Source organism: Panicum virgatum, chromosome 6K (genome assembly GCF_016808335.1).
Source record: "Panicum virgatum strain AP13 chromosome 6K, P.virgatum_v5, whole genome shotgun sequence".
Classification (NCBI taxonomy): domain Eukaryota; kingdom Viridiplantae; phylum Streptophyta; class Magnoliopsida; order Poales; family Poaceae; genus Panicum; species Panicum virgatum.
The window spans coordinates 32,966,264-32,986,840 of NC_053141.1; the positions used below are offsets into that span (position 1 = coordinate 32,966,264).

At 47.4% G+C, this 20,577-nt stretch overlaps 2 protein-coding genes and 1 non-coding gene across 3 annotated transcripts; 1 reads left to right on the plus strand and 2 right to left on the minus strand.

The window, feature by feature from the left end:
- Positions 1–3,149: 3,149 nt before the first annotated feature.
- On the minus strand, positions 3,150–3,253 carry LOC120639402. Its single transcript, XR_005661405.1, has one exon. It is a non-coding gene; the product is annotated as a small nucleolar RNA R71 (small nucleolar RNA).
- Positions 3,254–13,933: 10,680 nt separating this feature from the next.
- LOC120712249 (60 kDa jasmonate-induced protein-like) lies at positions 13,934–15,776 on the minus strand. Its single transcript, XM_039998000.1, has 3 exons — positions 15,438–15,776; positions 14,364–15,041; positions 13,934–14,028 (listed from the first exon to the last, which is right to left on the minus strand). The coding sequence occupies exons 1-2, from the start codon at positions 15,702–15,704 to the stop codon at positions 14,385–14,387; spliced, it is 924 nt and encodes a 307-aa protein (XP_039853934.1). The 5' UTR covers positions 15,705–15,776; the 3' UTR covers positions 13,934–14,028; positions 14,364–14,384.
- Positions 15,777–18,836: 3,060 nt separating this feature from the next.
- Positions 18,837–20,229, plus strand: LOC120639171 (60 kDa jasmonate-induced protein-like). The gene is made up of 2 exons (XM_039915183.1): positions 18,837–19,120; positions 19,294–20,229. Exons 1-2 carry the CDS (start codon positions 18,840–18,842, stop codon positions 19,988–19,990), a joined length of 978 nt encoding a protein of 325 aa, XP_039771117.1. The 5' UTR covers positions 18,837–18,839; the 3' UTR covers positions 19,991–20,229.
- The last annotated feature ends 348 nt before the right edge of the window (positions 20,230–20,577 follow it).

The window sequence follows — 20,577 nt, forward strand, 5'->3', positions numbered from 1 at the left end:
TAGAGCAAATCTTATATTCCTTGGGTCGTTGTCAAATTGAGGATACTCTCGGTTAAGATTTCTCCACTGGGACCCATCTGCTGGGTGTCTGATCATGTGATCCTCCTTACGGTCTTCTTTGTGCCACCGCATCAACTTAGCGTTATCCTTATTTTTGAAAAAGCGCTTCAGACGTGGTATTATAGGGAAGTACCACACCAACTTTGCGGGAACTCTCTTCTTTACCGGCTGCCCATCAACATCACCTGGATCATCTCGCCTAATCTTATACCGCAATGCGCTGCAAACAGGACAAGCTTCCAAGTTCTCGTATTCACCGCGATACAGGATGCAGTCGTTAGGACATGCGTGAATCTTCTGCACGTCCAATCCAAGAGGGCAAACCATCTTTTTAGCTTTGTATGTTGTTGACGGCAGTTCATTACCCTCAGGAAGCATGTTCTTTACAATCTTTAATAGCTCACCAAATCCCTTATCGGTGACACCATTAGTTGCCTTCCATTTCAGCATCTCCAGCGTGGTACCCAACTTCTTTTGCTCCGGTTTGCAACTAGGGAACAACGGTCTTTTGTGATCCTCCAACATCTTCTCGAACTTTAATGCCTCCTTCACAGTCTCACTGTCTTTCTGTGCATCAAGTAACGCCTGACCTAGCTCGTCAGGTGGCTCCTCTTGTGCAACATTTGCTTCACCCTCGTCCATTGGTTCATCTTGAAAGCCACCTGCTTCATGAACCCATGCCCAATCTGGAAGGTTATTATCATCATCGGCATTTTCTTCATTATCTTCCATCATAACTCCAACTTCGCCGTGCTTGGTCCAAAGGGTATAGTTACTCATGAATCCATTCAAGGCCAGGTGATTCCATAGAGTATCTCTTTTCCGGAATTCCTTTTTATTTTCGCAAATACTGCATGGACAACACATTAAACCCTTTGGCGACCTATTTGCCATTGCCGCCTTGAGAAAAGAATCTAAACCCTGAATCCACGCCGAGGTGCTCCGGCTGCCGTGCATCCATTGCCGGTCCATCTGTAATTAATTACCGTATAAAAACAAAAATCAATTCTACATATATCAAAACAAGTTACTATGAAGTATTTCGAAAACAAATTGTAAATGTGTCATAGGCCACCTATCTAGTAAACCTAAAGTAAATAGCAAAATAAATTGACACAATAATATATACACATGTCACCATGAAATAATTCGAAAAAATCATTCTAAATATGTGATAGTCAAACTATATAGTTAACTTTCTCTAAAAAAACAACAAATAATTCTACCTTGCTCAAATTAATGAACAAATTGATAAATCATGTTCATTTTCCCTCATCCTTAAAATTTTGCATAATAACATATAGACATGTCCCCATGAAATAATTCAAAAAAAATAATCTAAATGTGTCATACTCAAACTATATAGTAATCCTTCTCTAAAACACAATAAATCAATTCTATTTTATTCAAATTAATGAACAAATTGAAAAATTATGCTCATTGTTCCTCAACCTTAAAATCACTATTTTCTTTACCTAGAAAGCATGAAACAAAAGAATAAACACTGTGAAAGAAGAGTGGAAGAAGCTGCTAACCTTTAATGCACTTGGATGGGCGAAATCCTCACAAATTTTGAAGAAAATGGGCAGCACCTCCCCTCTAACACGCCATGGTTGAGAGGAGAAGCTCGGCCAAATGGATGGGTCGGGCTGGGGAAGAAGTGGGGGGCAGTATATACGGGGCAACTTAGTGCCGGCCAATTATTTCAGCCGGCACAAACTGTAGACAGTTAGTGCCGGCTGGACCTTTAAGCCGGCACTAACCTGCACCATGCCAAGTTAGTGCCGGCTGGAGGCTCCAGCCGGCACTAAATTGGCTCTGACCGTTAGGGGGCAGGCTGTTGACCGTTGGGGGTGACACTTTAGTGCCGGCTGTAGAGAATAGCCGGTACTAAAGTGACTGTGGTGTACTGTAGATACACGTTAGTGCCGGCTCCCTTGTGACCGGCACTAACGTGCTGGTACCGATAAGCGTTTCTCCAACAGTGCACCGCCCCTCCCCCCTCCCAGGGTCGGCCGCCTCCGCCTCCCGGAGCACGCCCGTCACACGCCCCTCCAGCATGCCTATATACTTGGTGCCGGCGAGCGTCGACGGGATGTCCAGCTCCACGAGGCACAGCAGCCCGTGGCGAGCAGCGCGAGGAGGCCGACCTAAGTACAGTATCTTTGCCACTGCCATTCTTTGAGAAAATATAAATAACGATACTCTTATTCTCCGGGTGAAATGCTACAACGGTATATTTGTGCGCTTGCGGATCCTTTTGTAATCATATAGACTATACAATGAGAGTGGTGTTCCTTTGGTGCAGTTGCTAGAATGGATCGGCGCCCTCGTTTCTAGTGATTACACTAAGGAAAGCCAACAATCATTTCTGAGGCTGTTGTCGGGAACATAAAAACCTGATAGCGACTTAAGAAATGGCAACAAACATTTCTGACACCGTTGCCGGGATGGCATGTGAACAAAGTTATTGTTCCGATATTAATCTAGTCTTTGTACTCAAGATATAGTCACTGCTCTTTCAGGCAAATGTCACTTTATGTCTTCTTTTATTTTTGATTTGAAAAAGATAGAGGTAGTGTATGACCGGTTTCTCCCTGCCAGAAAACTAGACAGACAATCCAGAGAAGCTCATGAGAAGGGCACGACATCGCGTCGTTCCTCCTCTCGCTATTCTCCCGGCACAGGAACCTATTCCGGAAGCACCACTCGTTCTTGAGGCTATGGCTGAGAAAACTCTCCGCGAGTTCTCCGTCCCCTCCACCGCCAATGTGGCCACTAGACCCAACATCAACGTTGGGAATGTGAAATTCGAACTCAAGTCCAGCCTCATCAGCATGGCGCAGACTAGCCCATTTTGTGGCAAGCCAAATGAGGATGCTAATGCGCATCTGCTTAACTTTCTGGAGCTCTGCGACACCGTGGTGATACGGGGTGTGGACGCCGATGTTATCAAGCTTTGTCTATTTCCCTTCTCCTTGCTAGGAAAGGCGAAATAATGGTTTTACAAAAAAAAGGACATCGACACCTGAGCCAAATGCTCCAAGGCGTTCCTCACAAAGTTCTTTTCACTGGGCAAAACAAATGCCATGCGCGGGAAGATATCAAGTTTCCAGCAGACGGGGATAAAATCCATCCCAGAAGCTTGGGAAAGGCTGCAGGAATACATCCTGGTGTGTCCCCACCACGGCATGGACGAGTGTCTCATCCTACAAAACTTCTACAACAGGCTTACAACGACATCAAGGGTCAACATTGATGCTACTGCTGGAGGAGCCTTTCTCGACTTAACGATCACTAAAGCCAAAGAATTAGTTGAGAAAATGGTCTCCAATCAGGAGTGGAGCAATGAACGACTCCAACCCCGCACAAAGGGCATGCATACCGTCAAGGGAATGCATATGATTGCCGCAAAGCTTGATCTTCTACTGAAGCATCTCAATGAAAGGGCCGAATTCAAGAAGCATAGAGAAAACTATGCCCATGTCATGGATTCGCAGTTCACGTGCGAAATCTGCGGCAATGATGGACACTCGGGGAATGACTGCCCCGAGACCCGTGAAGACTGTGCCTACCCCAACAACAACAACAACAACAACGGGTATCGTCCACAGCAAGGAGGCCAGGGGTGGAACCAGCCACGTCCACCATTTCAGGGAGGTAACAATTATAATTCTTCTTTCAATTTGAATTTTAATTCGAATCAATCGCCCTTGAGAGAGCTTGTGCTTGGCCAAGTTAAAATCAACAAAAATATAAATAAGAAGCTCTTGGCAAATGATAAAACCCTGGAAAGTTTAAATGTCAAGCTTGAAACTTTGTCTTCAACTCTTAAAAATCAATTAAGTTTCAATAAAATGATCGAAATCCAGCTTGCTCAAATTGCTGTTTCTTTACCTGTTGTTGAGAGCGGGAAGATCCAGGGGCAACCCGAGACTCCTGTTGAAAATTCCAGCATGGTGTCTACCGGATGGGGTAACCCATCTCGGAGGCCACCACACACTAACCATGGAGGTTGGTACAATCCCCCAAGGAACGACTCTTGGGATGGCCTGGTGGTAGCACTGCAAGAGGATCTAGGGTTCCCCATGATCAGCTGCTCGATCTACGACAAATACTACGAGTACTGCCTTTGCGATCTGGGGGCAAGCATAAATATAATGCCCAAGGTAATATTTGAAGATCTCCAGAACCCTACTCTTTCCCCAACAACCATGCTTGTGCAGCTCACAGAGTCGAAAACATCTTGGTGCGAGTATGAGACTCCTTCGCCCTTGCCAACTTTGTGGTAATGGATATAGAGGGCGACCTCAGAGTCGACCTCATACTGGGACGACCATTCCTGAGGGCCAGGACAAGGATCAATGTCGAAAGAGGAGAAATCCGCTTCCGTGTCGGCAAGGAGGACATGTTTTTCAAGTTCAAGCATAGGAAAGTGCAGTGCTTCCTGATACAGCAGGACAGCGAAGGGAAAGCACTCTGGGGTTCACCATTACCCCAGCGAGAACACCGACCCTCCACACCTAGAAGGAAGAAGAAAACAAAGAAGATGTGGCGAGAGGTCGAGAGTTCGGCTTCGTCCAATTCTCCTGGACGAGCCGACCAATGGTAAGCATGATGGATAAAAGTCGTGCACTTCGGACTTTAAATGATGCGCCCTTACCAAAGGTAATTTGATATTTATCTCATATTTGTTTTTCACCGTCTTTTTCAATTTTTTTCACCTCTTTTGTTTTTTCCACTGCATGTTTAAAATTTTGAAAATTGTTTTCTGCATGCTGGAATTGTTTTAGCACTTTTCCTTTTTACAAAAATACCAAAAATATTTCTGAGTTTCGAAATCCTTTGAAAAATTAATTTGAACATCTTTTTGAGCAAAATTCTAGCCGAGTGCCCCATGGTCATCTTCCATATGACCGTTGGAGCTCAACGGCCAAAGGGGAGCACCAGGGGGTCGGCCGACCCCACAGGTCGGCCGAACCCATTGGGCGGGCCCCACTTGCTCCAACGGTCGCCTGACCGTTGTGGCCGGCCTCTCTTCATGTGCTTTCGCTCGTTCTCCTTTAAATAGAGGCCGGGAGAGGGGTGTGCTTCATTCACACTCACTCTTTCATTCCCTCTTTCACTCCCTCTTTCACTCACACTCCCTCTCACAAACTTTACTCAGGTTTTCATTGGATTTTGGCTCAAGTTTGGTTTCAAGAAATCTCTCTCTCTCATTTATTTGCTGCAAGATTATCTACACACTCGGAGGAACAACTTTCGGGTAAGAGTTTCATATTCATTTCACTAACACAACCCGAACCGAGTTGTTCTCATTCATTCATGTTCGTTCTTGTTGCAAGCATGAAGGGAGTAGGTCGGAAACTGTCCGGAACTCTCAAGAGGGTGACAAGGTCAAGTTCATCCCATTTACGGGGTGAGTAGAGCTCCTGTCATTCTCCCAAACCTACACCAACACCAACCACGATGGAAACAGATGAAGATGATTCATCATACCTCGACTTGCGAGATGACCGCGAGCATCAAGCCTACGCCATGATCAAGCATCGAAGCTGGTCACACCAGAGCCTTCGATCCGGACATCCTCGAGAAAATAGGTATGGGCGTTGACTTTGCTCATCTATGGCATGCGGTTGGATGGGATGACTTTGTGCCCGTTGAGGAGAATGGTTCTCGTCTCCTCACCATCTAGTTTCTTTGCACCCTTCGGGAGGTGGACGACAATGTTTGTTTCCGGTTTTTCAGAAACAAACTCTACTTTAATTGGAGAAATTGCAGCCACCTCCTTGGTTTTAATGCCCACTTGCCAGTTCCTCTTGAAAAAGCATGCCGCGGTTTTGATTGACATGAGTTTTCGGGTTCGATTTCGGGTCAAGTTGTTCATGGCAAGTTTGCACCTCGATGCAACGACATCCAAAATCCGACTTTTCGTTTGATGCACAAGTGGGTGGCCATCACTCTCTTTCCAAGAGATGATCCACGAACTGTGTGCAACGATGAGTTGATGATACTATACACCATGGTTAACAAGATCCGAGTCTCCCCGGCAAATTTCAGCCACAGGCAAAGTTCGCTAACCCGTCATCCTAAAATTTTGGCCACATACCCAAGAAAGACCCAGATGATTCCTTGATTTTCTTTTCTCTTGGTTATGCAAATGAGATCTCATTGCCAAACACGGGGTATTATTTGTATAACTGTCATTCGCTAACCACTCCTCTTGTCCCACAAGAGGAATGCCGCAGGCAAAGTATTTTTGGTCTACCTAGCAGGGTCACAAGAAGTAGGACCACAAGGGAAGGACTTCAGCAGCCACAACCTCAGCCTCCACCACAATATGAGGGTGGTGGTTCATCGTGGCAGAGTGTCAGCTCCATTGAGTGGGCACAACAGGCCCCAGGGCGCCGGTCCACTAGTTCCAGCTCCAGTGGACCCCCGATCTCCGCTAGACGTTCATCTTTGTCCAGAGTTTTCGCTACTCTGACTCAGTAGATGGGCGAGCTGAGCATGCGTGCCAACAACATCGACGAGTTGCTAGACTAGCACATCCAGTCAACCCAGAACTAGCAGTGACACATGGGTGAGAGGCTCCATAAAGACCTTCACCTAGACACTAATATGAGAGACCAACTCTATATGAAAACTCAATTCTTTATTTATTATAACTTAGCACAACACAAGGCACTTGCACTATTTATGTGGCTACCCAACCTTGACACTACTATACTACATGGCAACCTTGTCATCTCGTATTTAAGATCTCTTATGCCATGGTATGACAAGAGAGGAGGGGAGCACCCCTATTATATGACTTCATGGCTCATATGATTTTACCATGTGTCTATCTTCTACACATTTCTTTATAAAATATTTAACTCTAGAATTTTCCTCATACTATTTTAACCATACAAATATCTAATTTCTAGAGTATTCCATATTTCACAATAAAGCATGGTAACCATGGTTTATGCATACTCTCTAATCTTTTAGAAGCTACTCACAATTATACATTTCTACTTCAACACCATGCATAAATCTATGGGTAATTTTGCATATAAATAAGAAATTAAAAGAATTTTATGTACTGAAGTACAATTTCATTCCCTCGTCACATCGAAATACTAAATTTTATAAATAACGAAGTTCAACACTAAACTAACAATAAGTAAAGACTAACTATATAGTTTAGCTGGCTAAATAACCCTTAATTTAGTGGCTACAAGGGGATATAGCCGGTTATTAGCGGATTTAACCTTTTAGAGCTAAGAGATGGATATCTTAACTTTCTTCTCCCCGAAAAACTATAGAAGATTATAGCGGTCGCTATTGCTGGCTATTTAGAACCTTGATCCTGACATAGGAGGCATTCGTAATACTATGCTAGCACTACAACAAGGAAGTTTGACACTAGGAAACTTAGAGTAACTATACTACTCCTAGAGTTATGCCAATTGTTGACGCAAAAATCAACACACTGGAATCCGAAGGCAAGTGTTCGCCAAGCATGGAAAGTCAACCAAACGTGCTAGTCAATTTGACCTGAAATTGACAAAGGAGAAAACAAGGTCAAATTCGAGAGCGTATCGGCTGGAATTCCGAATATCTCTCAGACAAACGTATCGGCAAACTCTGCCGATACAGTAGACGACAAAAAGATATTGAATGCAAGCATATGATAAATAAGCGCGTCGGCAGGATCAGCCGATGCACTAAACGATAAAACAGGCTTTGGGTAGCCGATTTGCGTGTATATAACAAGATCTAAGCTGCGAATGTACAACTTAGATGATGCAAACTAAAAACAAATCTAAATCGGCTCTTGAGATAACACAAGTGTTACTGCAAAATCTAAAGTTGATCTATTATGTTTTTAGAAGATAGATCTGAAAATGGCCAAAAAACATAGAAAAATCTATAAATCTAGCCGATATCGATAATTGGTGAATAAATCTAGACGAGACGACAACGATGCGCCCAGAAGTCAAAGCCTAGATGAACTCGATAACTTTTGAATAGATTTGAACGAAACCACAGTGATGCGCCCGGTAGCTAAAGCTCAAATATACTCAGTAAAACGAAAACTCACCAGCAAACCAAGTTGCTCGAATGTGAGGCGTCCTTGATCAGCTTGAAAGAACTCGTCGAAAAGGAAAAGAAAAGGCGAAGTCGCCAAAAAAGTGCAAAGCAATTGTAAAGTTTTGTTGTATTGGATGTGTATCAAGTTTCTCCGGTCCCTTACAACTTATATTTATAGCCTGGCACTACCAAATCCTAGCCGATTACGGCGAATATTAATTGACTTAAAAGAAAAGACTACCTAAAGATAAACTACTTTAAATATTACAACCAAATCACCAAGATTTTCGTAAAGTCCGGATCCTCTCCTCCTTTCTTGACTTCATCGGCAACTCTCATCGGCCAAGCACCAGAGCTAGCGGATCAGCATCTTCGAAGCATATTCCCCTGATCCATCGGATGGACTCCATTGGCCGATTTCAACTCTGTGCATCTTTTGTTTTCTTCCAAATCGGTCACTTTCCCTTCATAAAAATCACCTCCTTTGACACGTGTCAAAAAACGGTGTCAACACCAATAAACATCGACTCTAGAAAACGCATGATTTATTTCTTATCAAGAACTGCAGTGATAACATTGGAGGAAGCAACGTTTACCTTGCGAAGTAGCCATACTCTGTATAAGTTACAAGTCTTCCATAGGAACCAAACCACCCAGCTACATCATCTTTCCTTCCACCCACGAGAACAAAAACTGTATTCTTCAGATATGAGTCAATCATATCATTGCTCATTTCTACTCAACCATCACAGTCTAACAAGATGAGTCTTTTGCTTTTTCACTTGACAATGGATTGATGTCCCAACCAGGGAGGGAGGACGGCGCTGCACAATTTCGGGCTGAGCTTGCTCACCCTCTGTAGGTACTGGTTGAGCAACCGGCCCCAGCGGAGCTTGCTCATCATGTCAACGCCGGCGGAGAGGATGTTCATGCCATCTACGCACCCCAGATAGTCGATGATCATGTAGCCGCGTCGGGCTCCTCTGTCATTACCTCCGGTGCTTGTGGGTTCTGAACTATGTTGGTGGTTTGATGCTGTTGTCTGTAGTGGTGTGATGAACTATATGTGGTTGTAACTTACGTGGTTTCCTTTCTGTGATTTCCTGCCGCATCAATTTTTCTGTGACGGAATGCAGCCCGTTCGGCTGGCCGGGCTGGAATGGAATGACAAAAAGGAGCCAGAACCAGCCCAGCCAGAAGTTCTATGATGAAATAGTTCTGTGATGAAAGCACCATTGTAGCGAAAATGGCCTCTCATGCCATATTTCAATATAATGTTTTGGCGATTGATGACACACGCAACACTTGAACTAATGTGTTTGCTTAGATGATATACTCAGGCTTTTAGGTTCAAGTGATGACAAAGAGAAGAGAGGCGAAGCTAGGCCCGAAGGGCCGCCCCTACGGGGGTTCCGCTACCCGGTTAGCGGACGGGGGTCGAGGGGGAGCCGCTACCCGGTTAGCTAGGCCCGAAGTTTTAGTATCACCGGTTAAACCGACGTAAGGCAAAATGTACTCATCGGTGCAATGACAGAGATGGCCTGCGGGCTAGGGTTTGGCACCGGATGAACCGACGATAGGAAGTTTGAATACGTCGGTGCAATGGCAGAAGCAGACCAAGGAAAATGCATACATCGGATGAACCGATGATGCACCGGTTAATGGCGTCGGTGCAGTTGTCCAGAGAGTTTGTTTTTCAAGGATCAGAGGACAGTTGCACTCACCGGTTAAACCGACGCTAACATTACATACACCGGTCGATTGCGTCGGTTGATTGCCCGTACACGTAACGGCTAGTTTTCAGTGGGCAGTTTAGTATCACCGGTTAAACCGACGATGGCGATTTGGGGAGCATCGGATTAACCGGTGTTAAGCACATTTCTGGCAGCTTTTCTCCAACGGCTATATTTGCTTGTGCTGCCTATATATACCCCCAAGGCCGCACCATTTGAGTGTGCTGGAGTTCAAAGAAGTATACTAGAGCTAAAGATCATCTCCAACCACCATAGAGTTTCATTGTACATCATATAGGCTTAAGCACACTTGTTAGAGTGCTTAGTGCTTGATTAGGGATTAGTTCTTGCGAGAGCTCCCTTGAGAGAAGTCTTGCTGCGGCAAGCAAACACTTGTACTCGTCGTGTGACCCTCCGACTTTGTGTGGAGTGGCAACGACACTTTGTGCGGGGAAGGAGGCCCCTACTTGGTGTTAAAGCTCCAAGATAGTGAAGACGGTGCCGTGGTGACGCTTCGAGATAGACGGTGGCGGTGACCTCGTCTTTGTGACTTGGTGTCACTTAGCCTTTGCTTGTCGGGAGCCTTGGAGGCGTGGCAAGACGGTGATCAAGCGAAGAGACTCGGTATCACACTTGTTCTTTGTGAGCAAGTGGCCGTGGACGTAGGGAGGGACTTTGGTGTCCTAACCGAACCACGTTAAATCGTGTGTCTTGGTGTCTTCACGGGAGTTTGCATATCCTCTCCCTTACCGCTTTACTTACCGCATTACGTTTCCGCATTTACTCTTTCTTGCTTACCTTTACTTTCCTAGTTAGTTTGATTAGGATTGGCTATAGGTGGCAAGTCTTTTGGGGTAAGTAGAGGGTAGCATAGATAAACCTTAGTCATAACTAGCATGTGTAGGACGTGTTAGGTTTATCTTATGCAATTAGATTGAGCCCTAGGATAGAAAAGCGATTAGCGACCCTATTCACCCCCTCCCCCTCTAGGGTCGGACACCCCGGTGATCCTTACAACCATGCGCAACTGTATGAAAACGACGCGTGGAACAACCCGAAATTGACACGTCTAACTCTCGACAAACGACACATGGAACATCCATAAAATGCCACGTGCAGCAACTCGAAAGTGACACGTGGACCAATAGGCACACGACACGTGGACAAAAAAGGAAACAACACGTGGGTCACCGTGAGAAAGACACGTGGTCGAATCGAGAAAGGACACAGGAAAAAATAGGAAGATGACATGTGACGAAAACAAACTGACAAGTGTCGCCACGTCGCTATCCTCTTTGCGGCACGTGCTGCCCGCCGCGTTACCTGCCAGCGTGGACGAAGCCACGTGGAGTGCCAGTGTGCCCTACGGCGCCTGCCAGCGCGGACATGTACACGTGGATCAGGGCGTCCAGTGAAACAAGATATGAGCCCTCATCAAACTATACATACCTTCGTGCCCTGCTGGTGGCCGTGTGCCGCACGCCCAAAAGCAGGCAGCAGCCGGCGGTACCCTGCTGGTGGCCGTGTGCCGCACGCCCAAAAGCAGGCAGCAGCCGGCGGTATTTGTGGTGGGAGCCTGCCGCCCCCCTGCCGGGCGGCAGGCCCCCTGCCGCCAACTGGTGGGGCGGCAGGGGGGCTGCCGCCCGGCAGGGGGGCGGCAGGCCCCCTCCAAAGACCTTTGCGTAAAAAATATTTATTTTTATTTACATATAGGTCCCTACCGCCTCCCTGCTGGGCGGTAGGCCCCCTGCCGCCCCCCCCCCCCCCCCCCGCCGGGCGGTAGGGGTATAGAATTGTAAAATCTAAAACCAAAAATATATTTCTGTAATTTTTTTTTGAAAAATATAAAGATAAAAAAAGACGCCGGCCGGATCCAGGACTCCCAATCGGGCCCGTATCCAAAAAAGAGAAGAAGGCTGATCGCACGGACCAACAGGCTCAGGCCCAAAACATAGATCGACGCACCCCACAGGCCACAGCCCAATGAGACTCGTGATGATTTTTCTTAGAAAAAGAACCGTGAGATTCCCTTACAAAAACGGACTCGTGAGAACGAGCGTCGCACTGCGCTACACGTGAAATCAAATTGCGCATATTATTTGTAACCATATTTGCTCAAAAAAATATTATTTGTAACCATATGCTGCAATTGAGAAGAAAATCTATGTAGTAATAACTAATAGCTACACATAGGTTGTCAAATTATTTCATATAAGTGAATTTTTTATATAACTTGGTACATAGCCTCTATATCACCGCGTATAAAACTACAAAGTGATAGAACCATTGTTTATTTATAGGTTAACACAGTATCGTATGTACTATAAAGATCGCAAAGTTTTGAAAATATTTCTCACCTACATCTGGCTCGCTGCACCCCTCACGCTGGATTGCACCCCTCACGCTGGATCCACGTGTTAGCTAGGGTCAATAGAGGTGGGATGAAAGATAGGCCTATAGAAATTGCATGTTTCAGAATGTTGGTGTGCTAAAAAGTAATTTTTTTACAAAATTACAAATTAACTAATGTAACTATCTATGTTGTATAAGTTGCTAGATTCCAACTTATGAGTATTTACTATAAGAGATGACACAGTAAAAATAATTTCAAATTATAGCAAATATGAATTTTATTTTAGAAACACAGTCCTACAAGAGGAATGTACCTAGACCTTACCAGGCCACCTCACAAACTGGATAAGAGCGCTCACCAATGCCCAAGCAATAATACAGAACATCTGATTGCAAATACGCCATCATCGTCATTTTAATTGAACTAGTGGTGATATTCTATATAGAACCGTCGGTTCCCTTTGAAAAGACATCATCGTTGGATCATAATACGAACCAACAATTATGCAATCCACCCTATCCTCCCCCTCCCCTACTCCCTCTATACTGAACTCCTCTCCGCTTCATTATTCTCTATCCTGTCTCCCATGCATCCCCTCCTCGCTGCCGCCGCCTCCCCTCTCCTCCCCCTCCCCTACTCCCACATTGTTCCCCACCTTGCACCTCCCTCCCCTCCCTTCTTCCCCATTGCTCCTCCCCTCCCCTCACTTCTTACCCGTCGCCACCTTGCCGCTCCTCCCCACCCCCTCTCCTATAGCGCGGGGCCGGTGCACGGGAGGACCGATGAGACAGAATGGGAACCATAGAGATAGAGACATGAGGGAACAGGTTTGGAGAAGGAGTGCCTGTGTCAAGGGTGCTATGGGCAATTTTGTCCATTTTGCGGTAGAGTCTAACATGGGTCTAAAAGCATCTCCAATAGTTCTCTAATAATCATTTCCCAATAACTGGTATTGGGAGATGTCCCAATAGTAGTTTTAAGATTATTGGGGGAGTTGCTTTTGTAGTCTCCCAATCATCTTGTTCCAATAACTAACATATTAGGAGAGCATGAACCCTCCTTTTATTTGAGAAGAGTTGGGTGAAATATTGGGATAACACAATAGTTATTGGGGAACGGAAGATATATTGCGGAACTACTGGAGCACATTCTTTTTCCAATAGTAGGAGTTTATTGGAGATTGGGGGACTGCTGCATCTCCATAGGTCCCCAATCCCCAATCTTACTACCATATTAGGAGAGTAAATAAAAAATAGTGCTCCAGCAGTCTCCCAAAACTTTTCCCTTTTCCTAATAATTATTGGGACAGCCCAATAATTCACCACATCTCTCTGAAATAATAGGAGAATTGGACGCTCCCAATAAGGAGTTGGATTGGAAGAAGGTTATTGGAAGACTGCAAAAGTAAGTCCCCCAATAATCTTAAAACTTCTACTAGAACATCTCTCGATATCAATTATTGGGAAAGGATTATTGGGGGACTGCTGGAGATGCTCTAAGGGATTATGAGAAGCAATGGACAGGAGTATTATAGGAGGAGTAAAAATTAAACCTGAGGTCATGTAAGGCACACAAAAAAATTGATAGCCAAGAAATGAATTGAATTATCTTCTGATCCCAAATAAGTAATTTGTCAACACTAGAAAAGAAATGACTTTTTGTGTAATTGCCTCCCTTATTATTTAAACATTTGAACAACAATATCAAGTTCACATCATCAGCCACATCAAAAGATTCTTATTTGTAAACCACTTTAGATACATATATTAGGGAGTACATAGCCCCTCTCGCACAGATGAGTAATCCGACGGGTGTAAATGCAAAAAAATTTTGTAAAGGAATCTAGATAATTTGAAGTACTAAAGGAAGTCTATTTGCAAAACTTTTTGCACAGATGGGTTGTAAATCGCGAGACGAATCTAATGATGCTAATTAATCCATGATTAATCAATAATTAGCATATGGTACTGTAGCATCGCTGTTGCAAATCATGGATTAAGTAGGCTCATTAAATTCGTCTCGCGATTTACAGCCCAAACATGTAAAAAGTTTTGTAAATAGACTTCATTTAATAATTCAAATTAGCAAAATTCCTTTGCACTTTTTTGCGTTTACACGGAGTGGGTAAACAGGGCTAACTAATGGCTAATGGGCTCGATCTACCAAGGGTAGTCTGACCATGAGACTGTAACTTCCATTTCTGCGCCACTCGTGCCGACGACACGCTCAATATGCTCGCCGGTGATCGCCGGATCGAACTCGACGGCGCCTCTGACAATCTCCTCGCCGGAGTCGCTGCGCAGGTTCAGCTCGATCGTCAGCGGCTTGTGCAGCGGCACCGCGAGCGCTTGCCTCGCCAGCGGCAGCAGGTCCCCGGGTCGCACGGGCACGCCGCCCTCGCCGTCGCGCTCGCCGTAGAAGAGCACGCAGCCGGCGTCCAAGAGCTTGCTGCGGGCGACGACCCTCCCGAGGACGCCGGTGGCGGCGTCGGCTCCATCTCCGGCCGGGAGAGCGGTGAGCTTCACGGCGACCCGGCCTTGGACGGCGTTGCTGAGAACGGCGTAGACCACGTTGGCGGGGCCGTACCCGGTGGCGACCGTCTCCGTAATGACCCTGTCGTAGGTGGAGAACTCGCCGGAGACGGTGTCGCAGAATACCCTCCCGTTGTTGCTGTCGTCCTGGTCGTTGCCGCCGCCGCCGCCGCCGTCGGCTTGCAAGGAGGGCTCGCCGTGGGTGCCGTCGTGGAGGTGGATGTCGAAGCCGACCGGACCGTACGCCGAGGTGGCCACTGATGGGCCGGTCAGCACGAGGTTGCCCTGTTTTCATAGACAGAGAGGCACGAAGAACATGGTTCAGTTTCAGTACAGACCAGAATCCAATCCTTGGAGCACACTGCAGTGGAGTTGATTTCTGATGAAACGGAAGGTACTAACAAGAAAGTCGGAAAAAAAGAAAGCATCAGAGTTGGGGAATCGCGCCTCGAAAAGAAACAAAATTGCATATAGTATTCTGCTCATCTTAAGTTCTAAGTTCTAACAGAATTGGATTTGATGGTTTGATCTGCATCTGATTCATCTAGTGGCTGACCGTTTTAAATGGTTGCAAATGGATTATATTCATCTTCTAGTTGATACACAGTAGAGCTGATTTCTGATGACATGGATGATACTAAAGGAGAAAGTAAGCAGAGCAGCAGAGTTGGGGAATGGCACCTCGCTGTCGCAGGGTTGCGGGGCGGCGAGCTCGTCGGTGCCGCTCCGCTGCCGGCTGAAGATAAGGTCGCTGCAGGAGTTGCCGCCGTGGAAGAAGATGGTGCCGCAAGGCGGGGACCTGCCTCCTCCTCCTCCAACGGCGACGGCGGCCGCAGGGACGCGCACGGCGAAAACCTCCGCCATGTCGCGGCCGTGCCTGGGCAGGTCGCCGTACGCGAGCAGCTCCTCCTCCGTCGGGGCGTCGCCGTAGCCGGTGGCTGCCGCCATGTGCTGTGCCTCCTCCCAGCAGAAAATGGGGATTTTTTTTTTCAGTTGAGCAAAATGGGTATTTGGACTGAGATGTGAAGAGGAGCTGGAAGCCATTGGTTTGGGGAGCTTTTATTTTAGGGTACGAGCTCTGCTCGATCACCAACCCTGGACAGCTGGTGGGTACCCATTACCCATATCCAAACCCTTACCCACCCATCTGGGTAGGATATGGGTAGAATTTTTTATCAATTTAAAATGGGCAGTATAAGGCTCTGTTTGGTTCCAAATAAGTCACCTACTTATAAGCTAAAAAGTGGAAAAAAATGATTTAATTTGCCAAACAACTCTAACTTATAAGTCACATCAACTTATAAGTTTTAAGCAGTTCTACCCCAATTTAAAACTTATAAGTCCCCCTTTTCCGCATGGGGCCCACACCTTTTAAGTCATTTAACAACCAAACACCCCTGACTTATAAGTCACTGATTTTAAATCACTTGACTTATGAGACTTATAAGTAGATGATTTATTTGGAACCAAACATGATCTAAATTACGGGAGATGATTACTCGTACTTACATATAAATAAAGTTATTCTAGCTAGTCAATGGATCATTAACTCGAAGCACATCTCTCTATTAGTTTGATTCAGCATCATCTAGTTGGTTTACATAAATTGGTACCGTGACAGTAGGATGGGTGAGATAAGGATGAAGATGATTAGATTCGCATATGCCTGTCCCTCACTGGCTGCAACCTATCGCTGGATGTAGCCTCTCCGTTTCATGTAGAGTGCAATTTTATAAGATTTAAAAAAATCTCATAAAAGTGCAATCCTAGAAGCAACTACCTGCATTATTATTCTTTTAATGCCACCTTAGGCCTAAATCAATGGGGATCGAGACAATTACTAAGGGTAGCATGGTTATTTGCTAATAACACTAATCTGTTTGAAAAAATTAGAGATCACATTCTTGACGAGACAGCGTACAAGATTTGTGGATTTTTATCCTCTACTTTTTCGCATGCATTTTTTTGTTGTAAGAACAACTTCAGCGTAGGAATTTTTTGTGTGCTCTTAAGCGAGATTCATTATTGCTATAGGGTGGAGACGAGAGGGTGCCCCGAAGCACTACCTTAGATGTACAGGCTGATTTTGCAGCCAGTGGAATAAAATAATTTTTTTGCACTACCATGGTAAGACCGAGTCCAACAAGCGAATGCAAAATGAGTATTGCATTCGTTGATTTGCCTCGCGCACAGGAAGTACATCGCGATTGCAAAAAAAAAGCGATCTCCAATAGCTCACGCAAATCTACCGCTCCGTCCCTCCCTCACTCGGCCTGCGCCCCATCCCTCCCCCTGCGCCGCACCTCCTCTGCTCCCTCCCCCTGGAGCTCGCCGCTGCCCCTTCCTCCCCATCACGCCGCCCCCTGCTCCCCATCCCGCCGCGGGGCCGGTGCGGGCGGGGAGCTCGAGCTGGCCTGCGCCGGCGGAGGCGGGCGGGGAGCTCCAGGGGGCGGTTGCATGGCACGGTGGCGGGCGCGCGGCCCTCGAGCTCCGGCCATGGCGCGTGGCCCAGCTCGAGCTCGAGCTCCCTCGCCGGCGCGCCCCACCGCCGGCCTCCCTCGCTCCTCTCTCCCTCCGCCACCGCGCCCCTCCTCCCCGACGGCCTCCGCTGCTCCTTCGGCCGCCAGCCACCTCCTCCGCCGCCGCGAAGGCCACCGCGGGCCTGCCGAGATCCGCACCACCGCGAGCCTGGCGAGCTCCGCACCACCGCGAGCGGCGAGCGGATCGAGCGAGCGCCGGCAGCATCCCTGCGTGGAGGCCACGGCGGCGGTGGCCGGATCCGCGCGGGGCGCCGCGATTCCTCCCTTCCGGCCGGCCACTCCCTCTGGCGGCCAGATCAGGGGCGGAGCGCGGCGGCTCGAGCAGAGATCCGGCGGCGGCGGCTCGAGCAGAGATCCGGCGGCCCCCTCTCTCTCTCTCCGGTCTTCCTCCTCGCCGGCCCTCGCCCTCCCTCCCTCCTCCTCCTCGTCTCTGTCTTGGCGGAGGTCCGCATGGCGCCGGATCTGCGCGCGGCGGAGGCCATGGCCGAGCTCAGGCTCGGATCTGCGCGCCGCCGGTCGAGCTCTGTGGCAGCCTCGAGCGCGGGTCCTTTGCGGCCATGGCGGCGGGGACGGTGGACGGTGGCCTTTCGTTCCGAGCTGTGGCGCGAAGGCGAGGTGGTTGGACTCCGCTGCGGATGCGTTCGAGGAGAGAGGTGATGCAATTTTGCATCGCCTCTCTCCTCCAAGGCAATCTGCCTTCAATGGATGCGTCGTCTGTTGGAGACATTTCCTCGTGTGAACAGTAACTCCCGGAGAGGCAAAAATGTAAATGCATCATCTGTTGAAGTCAGTCTAACCCCGCATAAAGGAAACGGTAGGGGGGTGGGGGGTGCGAGGGGGCGTTAAAGGAAAGTTAGGAAAGAATGAATATTGTTTTTTTATCTTTCGGGGTAGGATTTGCCGACTTGTCATGCATAGCAACACCTTGGAGAGTTTTGCTTTAGATGGTACGTGGATGACAATGACGTGTCCAACCTAAACTGGTGCTGATCTAAGGTGACCCAAGGAGAAAATCAGGTCGAATTTGGATCAGGTAGCACTATAGATTGCTAACTAAGCTGCCCGTCTCGGCACAGCATGATACCATAAAAAAAACTTGAACTGTGGGCGTAAGACCGCTGCCGCAGAATTGTATTAAGAAGGAGGTCTTCTCACACATGCCCCACCCGTACACAGTGGTCTGTTGGTTGTGAAAAGACCGGGCCACAACTGTGACCCGTTGCCTGAGACTGGACCCAACTATGTGCTTTGGACGTGGGGCGAGCGAGGGAGTAGTTTTTTTACTATCAAGCTCATCCATTAACAGATTTCGGAACCAGGAGTGTGATGTCCTTAAGAGCATTACCTACGAGCTTTACCTACACAAGTTCGATCTGATCTGATCTTCATAAATTAATTGTTATTAGGCCAAGTTTCAACACACATGTTTCCTATGTTTTGCAAATATTGAAACAAGTGCTCACGTTCAACAACTAGACACCCCTTTCTATATATACACACACAGACGCCATGGAAGTTCATCTTAACTTGCATTACTTTTGCTATGGCGTCTCAAAAGTTCGCTCCGTCTCAGACGGTGACATTCAATGTCAGCTCGGACTCGTACACGACGTTCATATCCACTCTCCGGGGCGCTCTAGCGGGCACCAAACCCGACAAGGTGCGGGACCGCCCCGTGCTGGCCAAGCAGACCGGCGAGACCGCCCAGCCGCCGCGGTGGATCCACGTCGTGCTCAACGCCGGCGACGGCGGCGCGGCACCCAAGGTGGCCATCCGGAGCGACAACGCCTACATCGCTGGCTTCGCCAACCGCCCCAAGGGCAGGTATATAGTATACATGCATCAAAATTCAAAACTCAAACTTGTTCAACTTTATCCTCGTTAATTCGTTCTTCAATCGTACGTCGTCCCGATTTTGGGACTTGTTCATGACGATTTGGTTCGAAATTAATTAATGACGAGCCTGATGAACTTGTTTGTTTCATGATCCGATGCAGCACTGAAGACGTGTGGTTCCAGCTGAGCCCGAGGGGCAGCACCCAGCTGTTCAAGGGCGCCAAGATGCTCGGCTTCAATGGCCACTACTCGACGCTGGTCGGCGGCGACGGCGTCAAAGACCTCCCAAACCTGAAGCTCGGCAAGGAGAGGACGTTGGAGGCCGCCAGCGTGCTCTGGAACTACAAGCAGGACAAGCTGATGATGGGGTGCACCGACACCGCCGTCGGCGCCGACCCGCAGCAGAACCTGAAGAGGAAGCTGGCGCTACTCGCCGTGACCTTGTGCGAGGCCGCGAGGCTGGATCCCGTGCGCGCCGTGATCGACGGCGGCTGGAAGCGGGAGCTGTCCATCACCAATAAGGAGGTCGGCTACATCGGAGACTGGAGCGACCTCTCCACGGCGCTGCTGGCATGGAAGGCTGACAAGTTCAGCAACGACACCAAGCATTTCTCCAAGTTTGCAGGCATCGGGATCAGCGACGGGAACGCAGCCCTGGCGGTGGTGCAGCTCCTGCTCAACAAGCCGCCGAAGAAGGGCTTCCTGGCCTGGCTCAAGCACCTGTGGGGGCTTCTGGTGAGGAAGAACAACTCCCAGCAGATGCAGCAGGAGGAGAAACAATACGAGCAGCAGAAGCCCGCCGAGAAGGGGAAGATCAGGCGGGGACCAAAGAGCTCATCCGTCGTTAACCCTCTTTAATTCACCAGTCATGCACCACCACTAATCCGAGAAGAAAATCAATACAAAGCAGGTAGACAAATATAATTAAGTTCACGGCATGGATATGGTGTCACAAGTGCAAGGAATTTGTAAGTTCACAAATAAAATAATGTTGAGTGTTTGTAATAAGTCGTCGTTTACAGAATAAAGTCGAGGTTGTAAATCGTTTATAAAAAGTTCAGTTTGTAATCCTTCAACATTACATAAAATTATATGTTACTCTCCCTCCACCCCAGTATATATATAAGTTCAGAGTGTCATATAATTTTTCCATAAAAAGAACATTTCGGCAATGCTAGCATCTGGATGTCCGACACTAAAAGAAATCAGACGCCCCGACCTAGCGATGTTGCGGTGGGAATTTTTTACATGTAATTTCATTACGATAGAGCTGATGTTGCAGTAGTAAAGGCACTTACACCTTAATGATGGATGTTGCTGGGGATGTTTTACATGATCTATTTGTTTCAATAAACATACAACGATGTTGCAGTAGGAGTTTAAGTTGTGATTACTAAAGGTACAGTGTGAGTTTCAGTTGATTATTGCTGTTGTAATAGTTATTC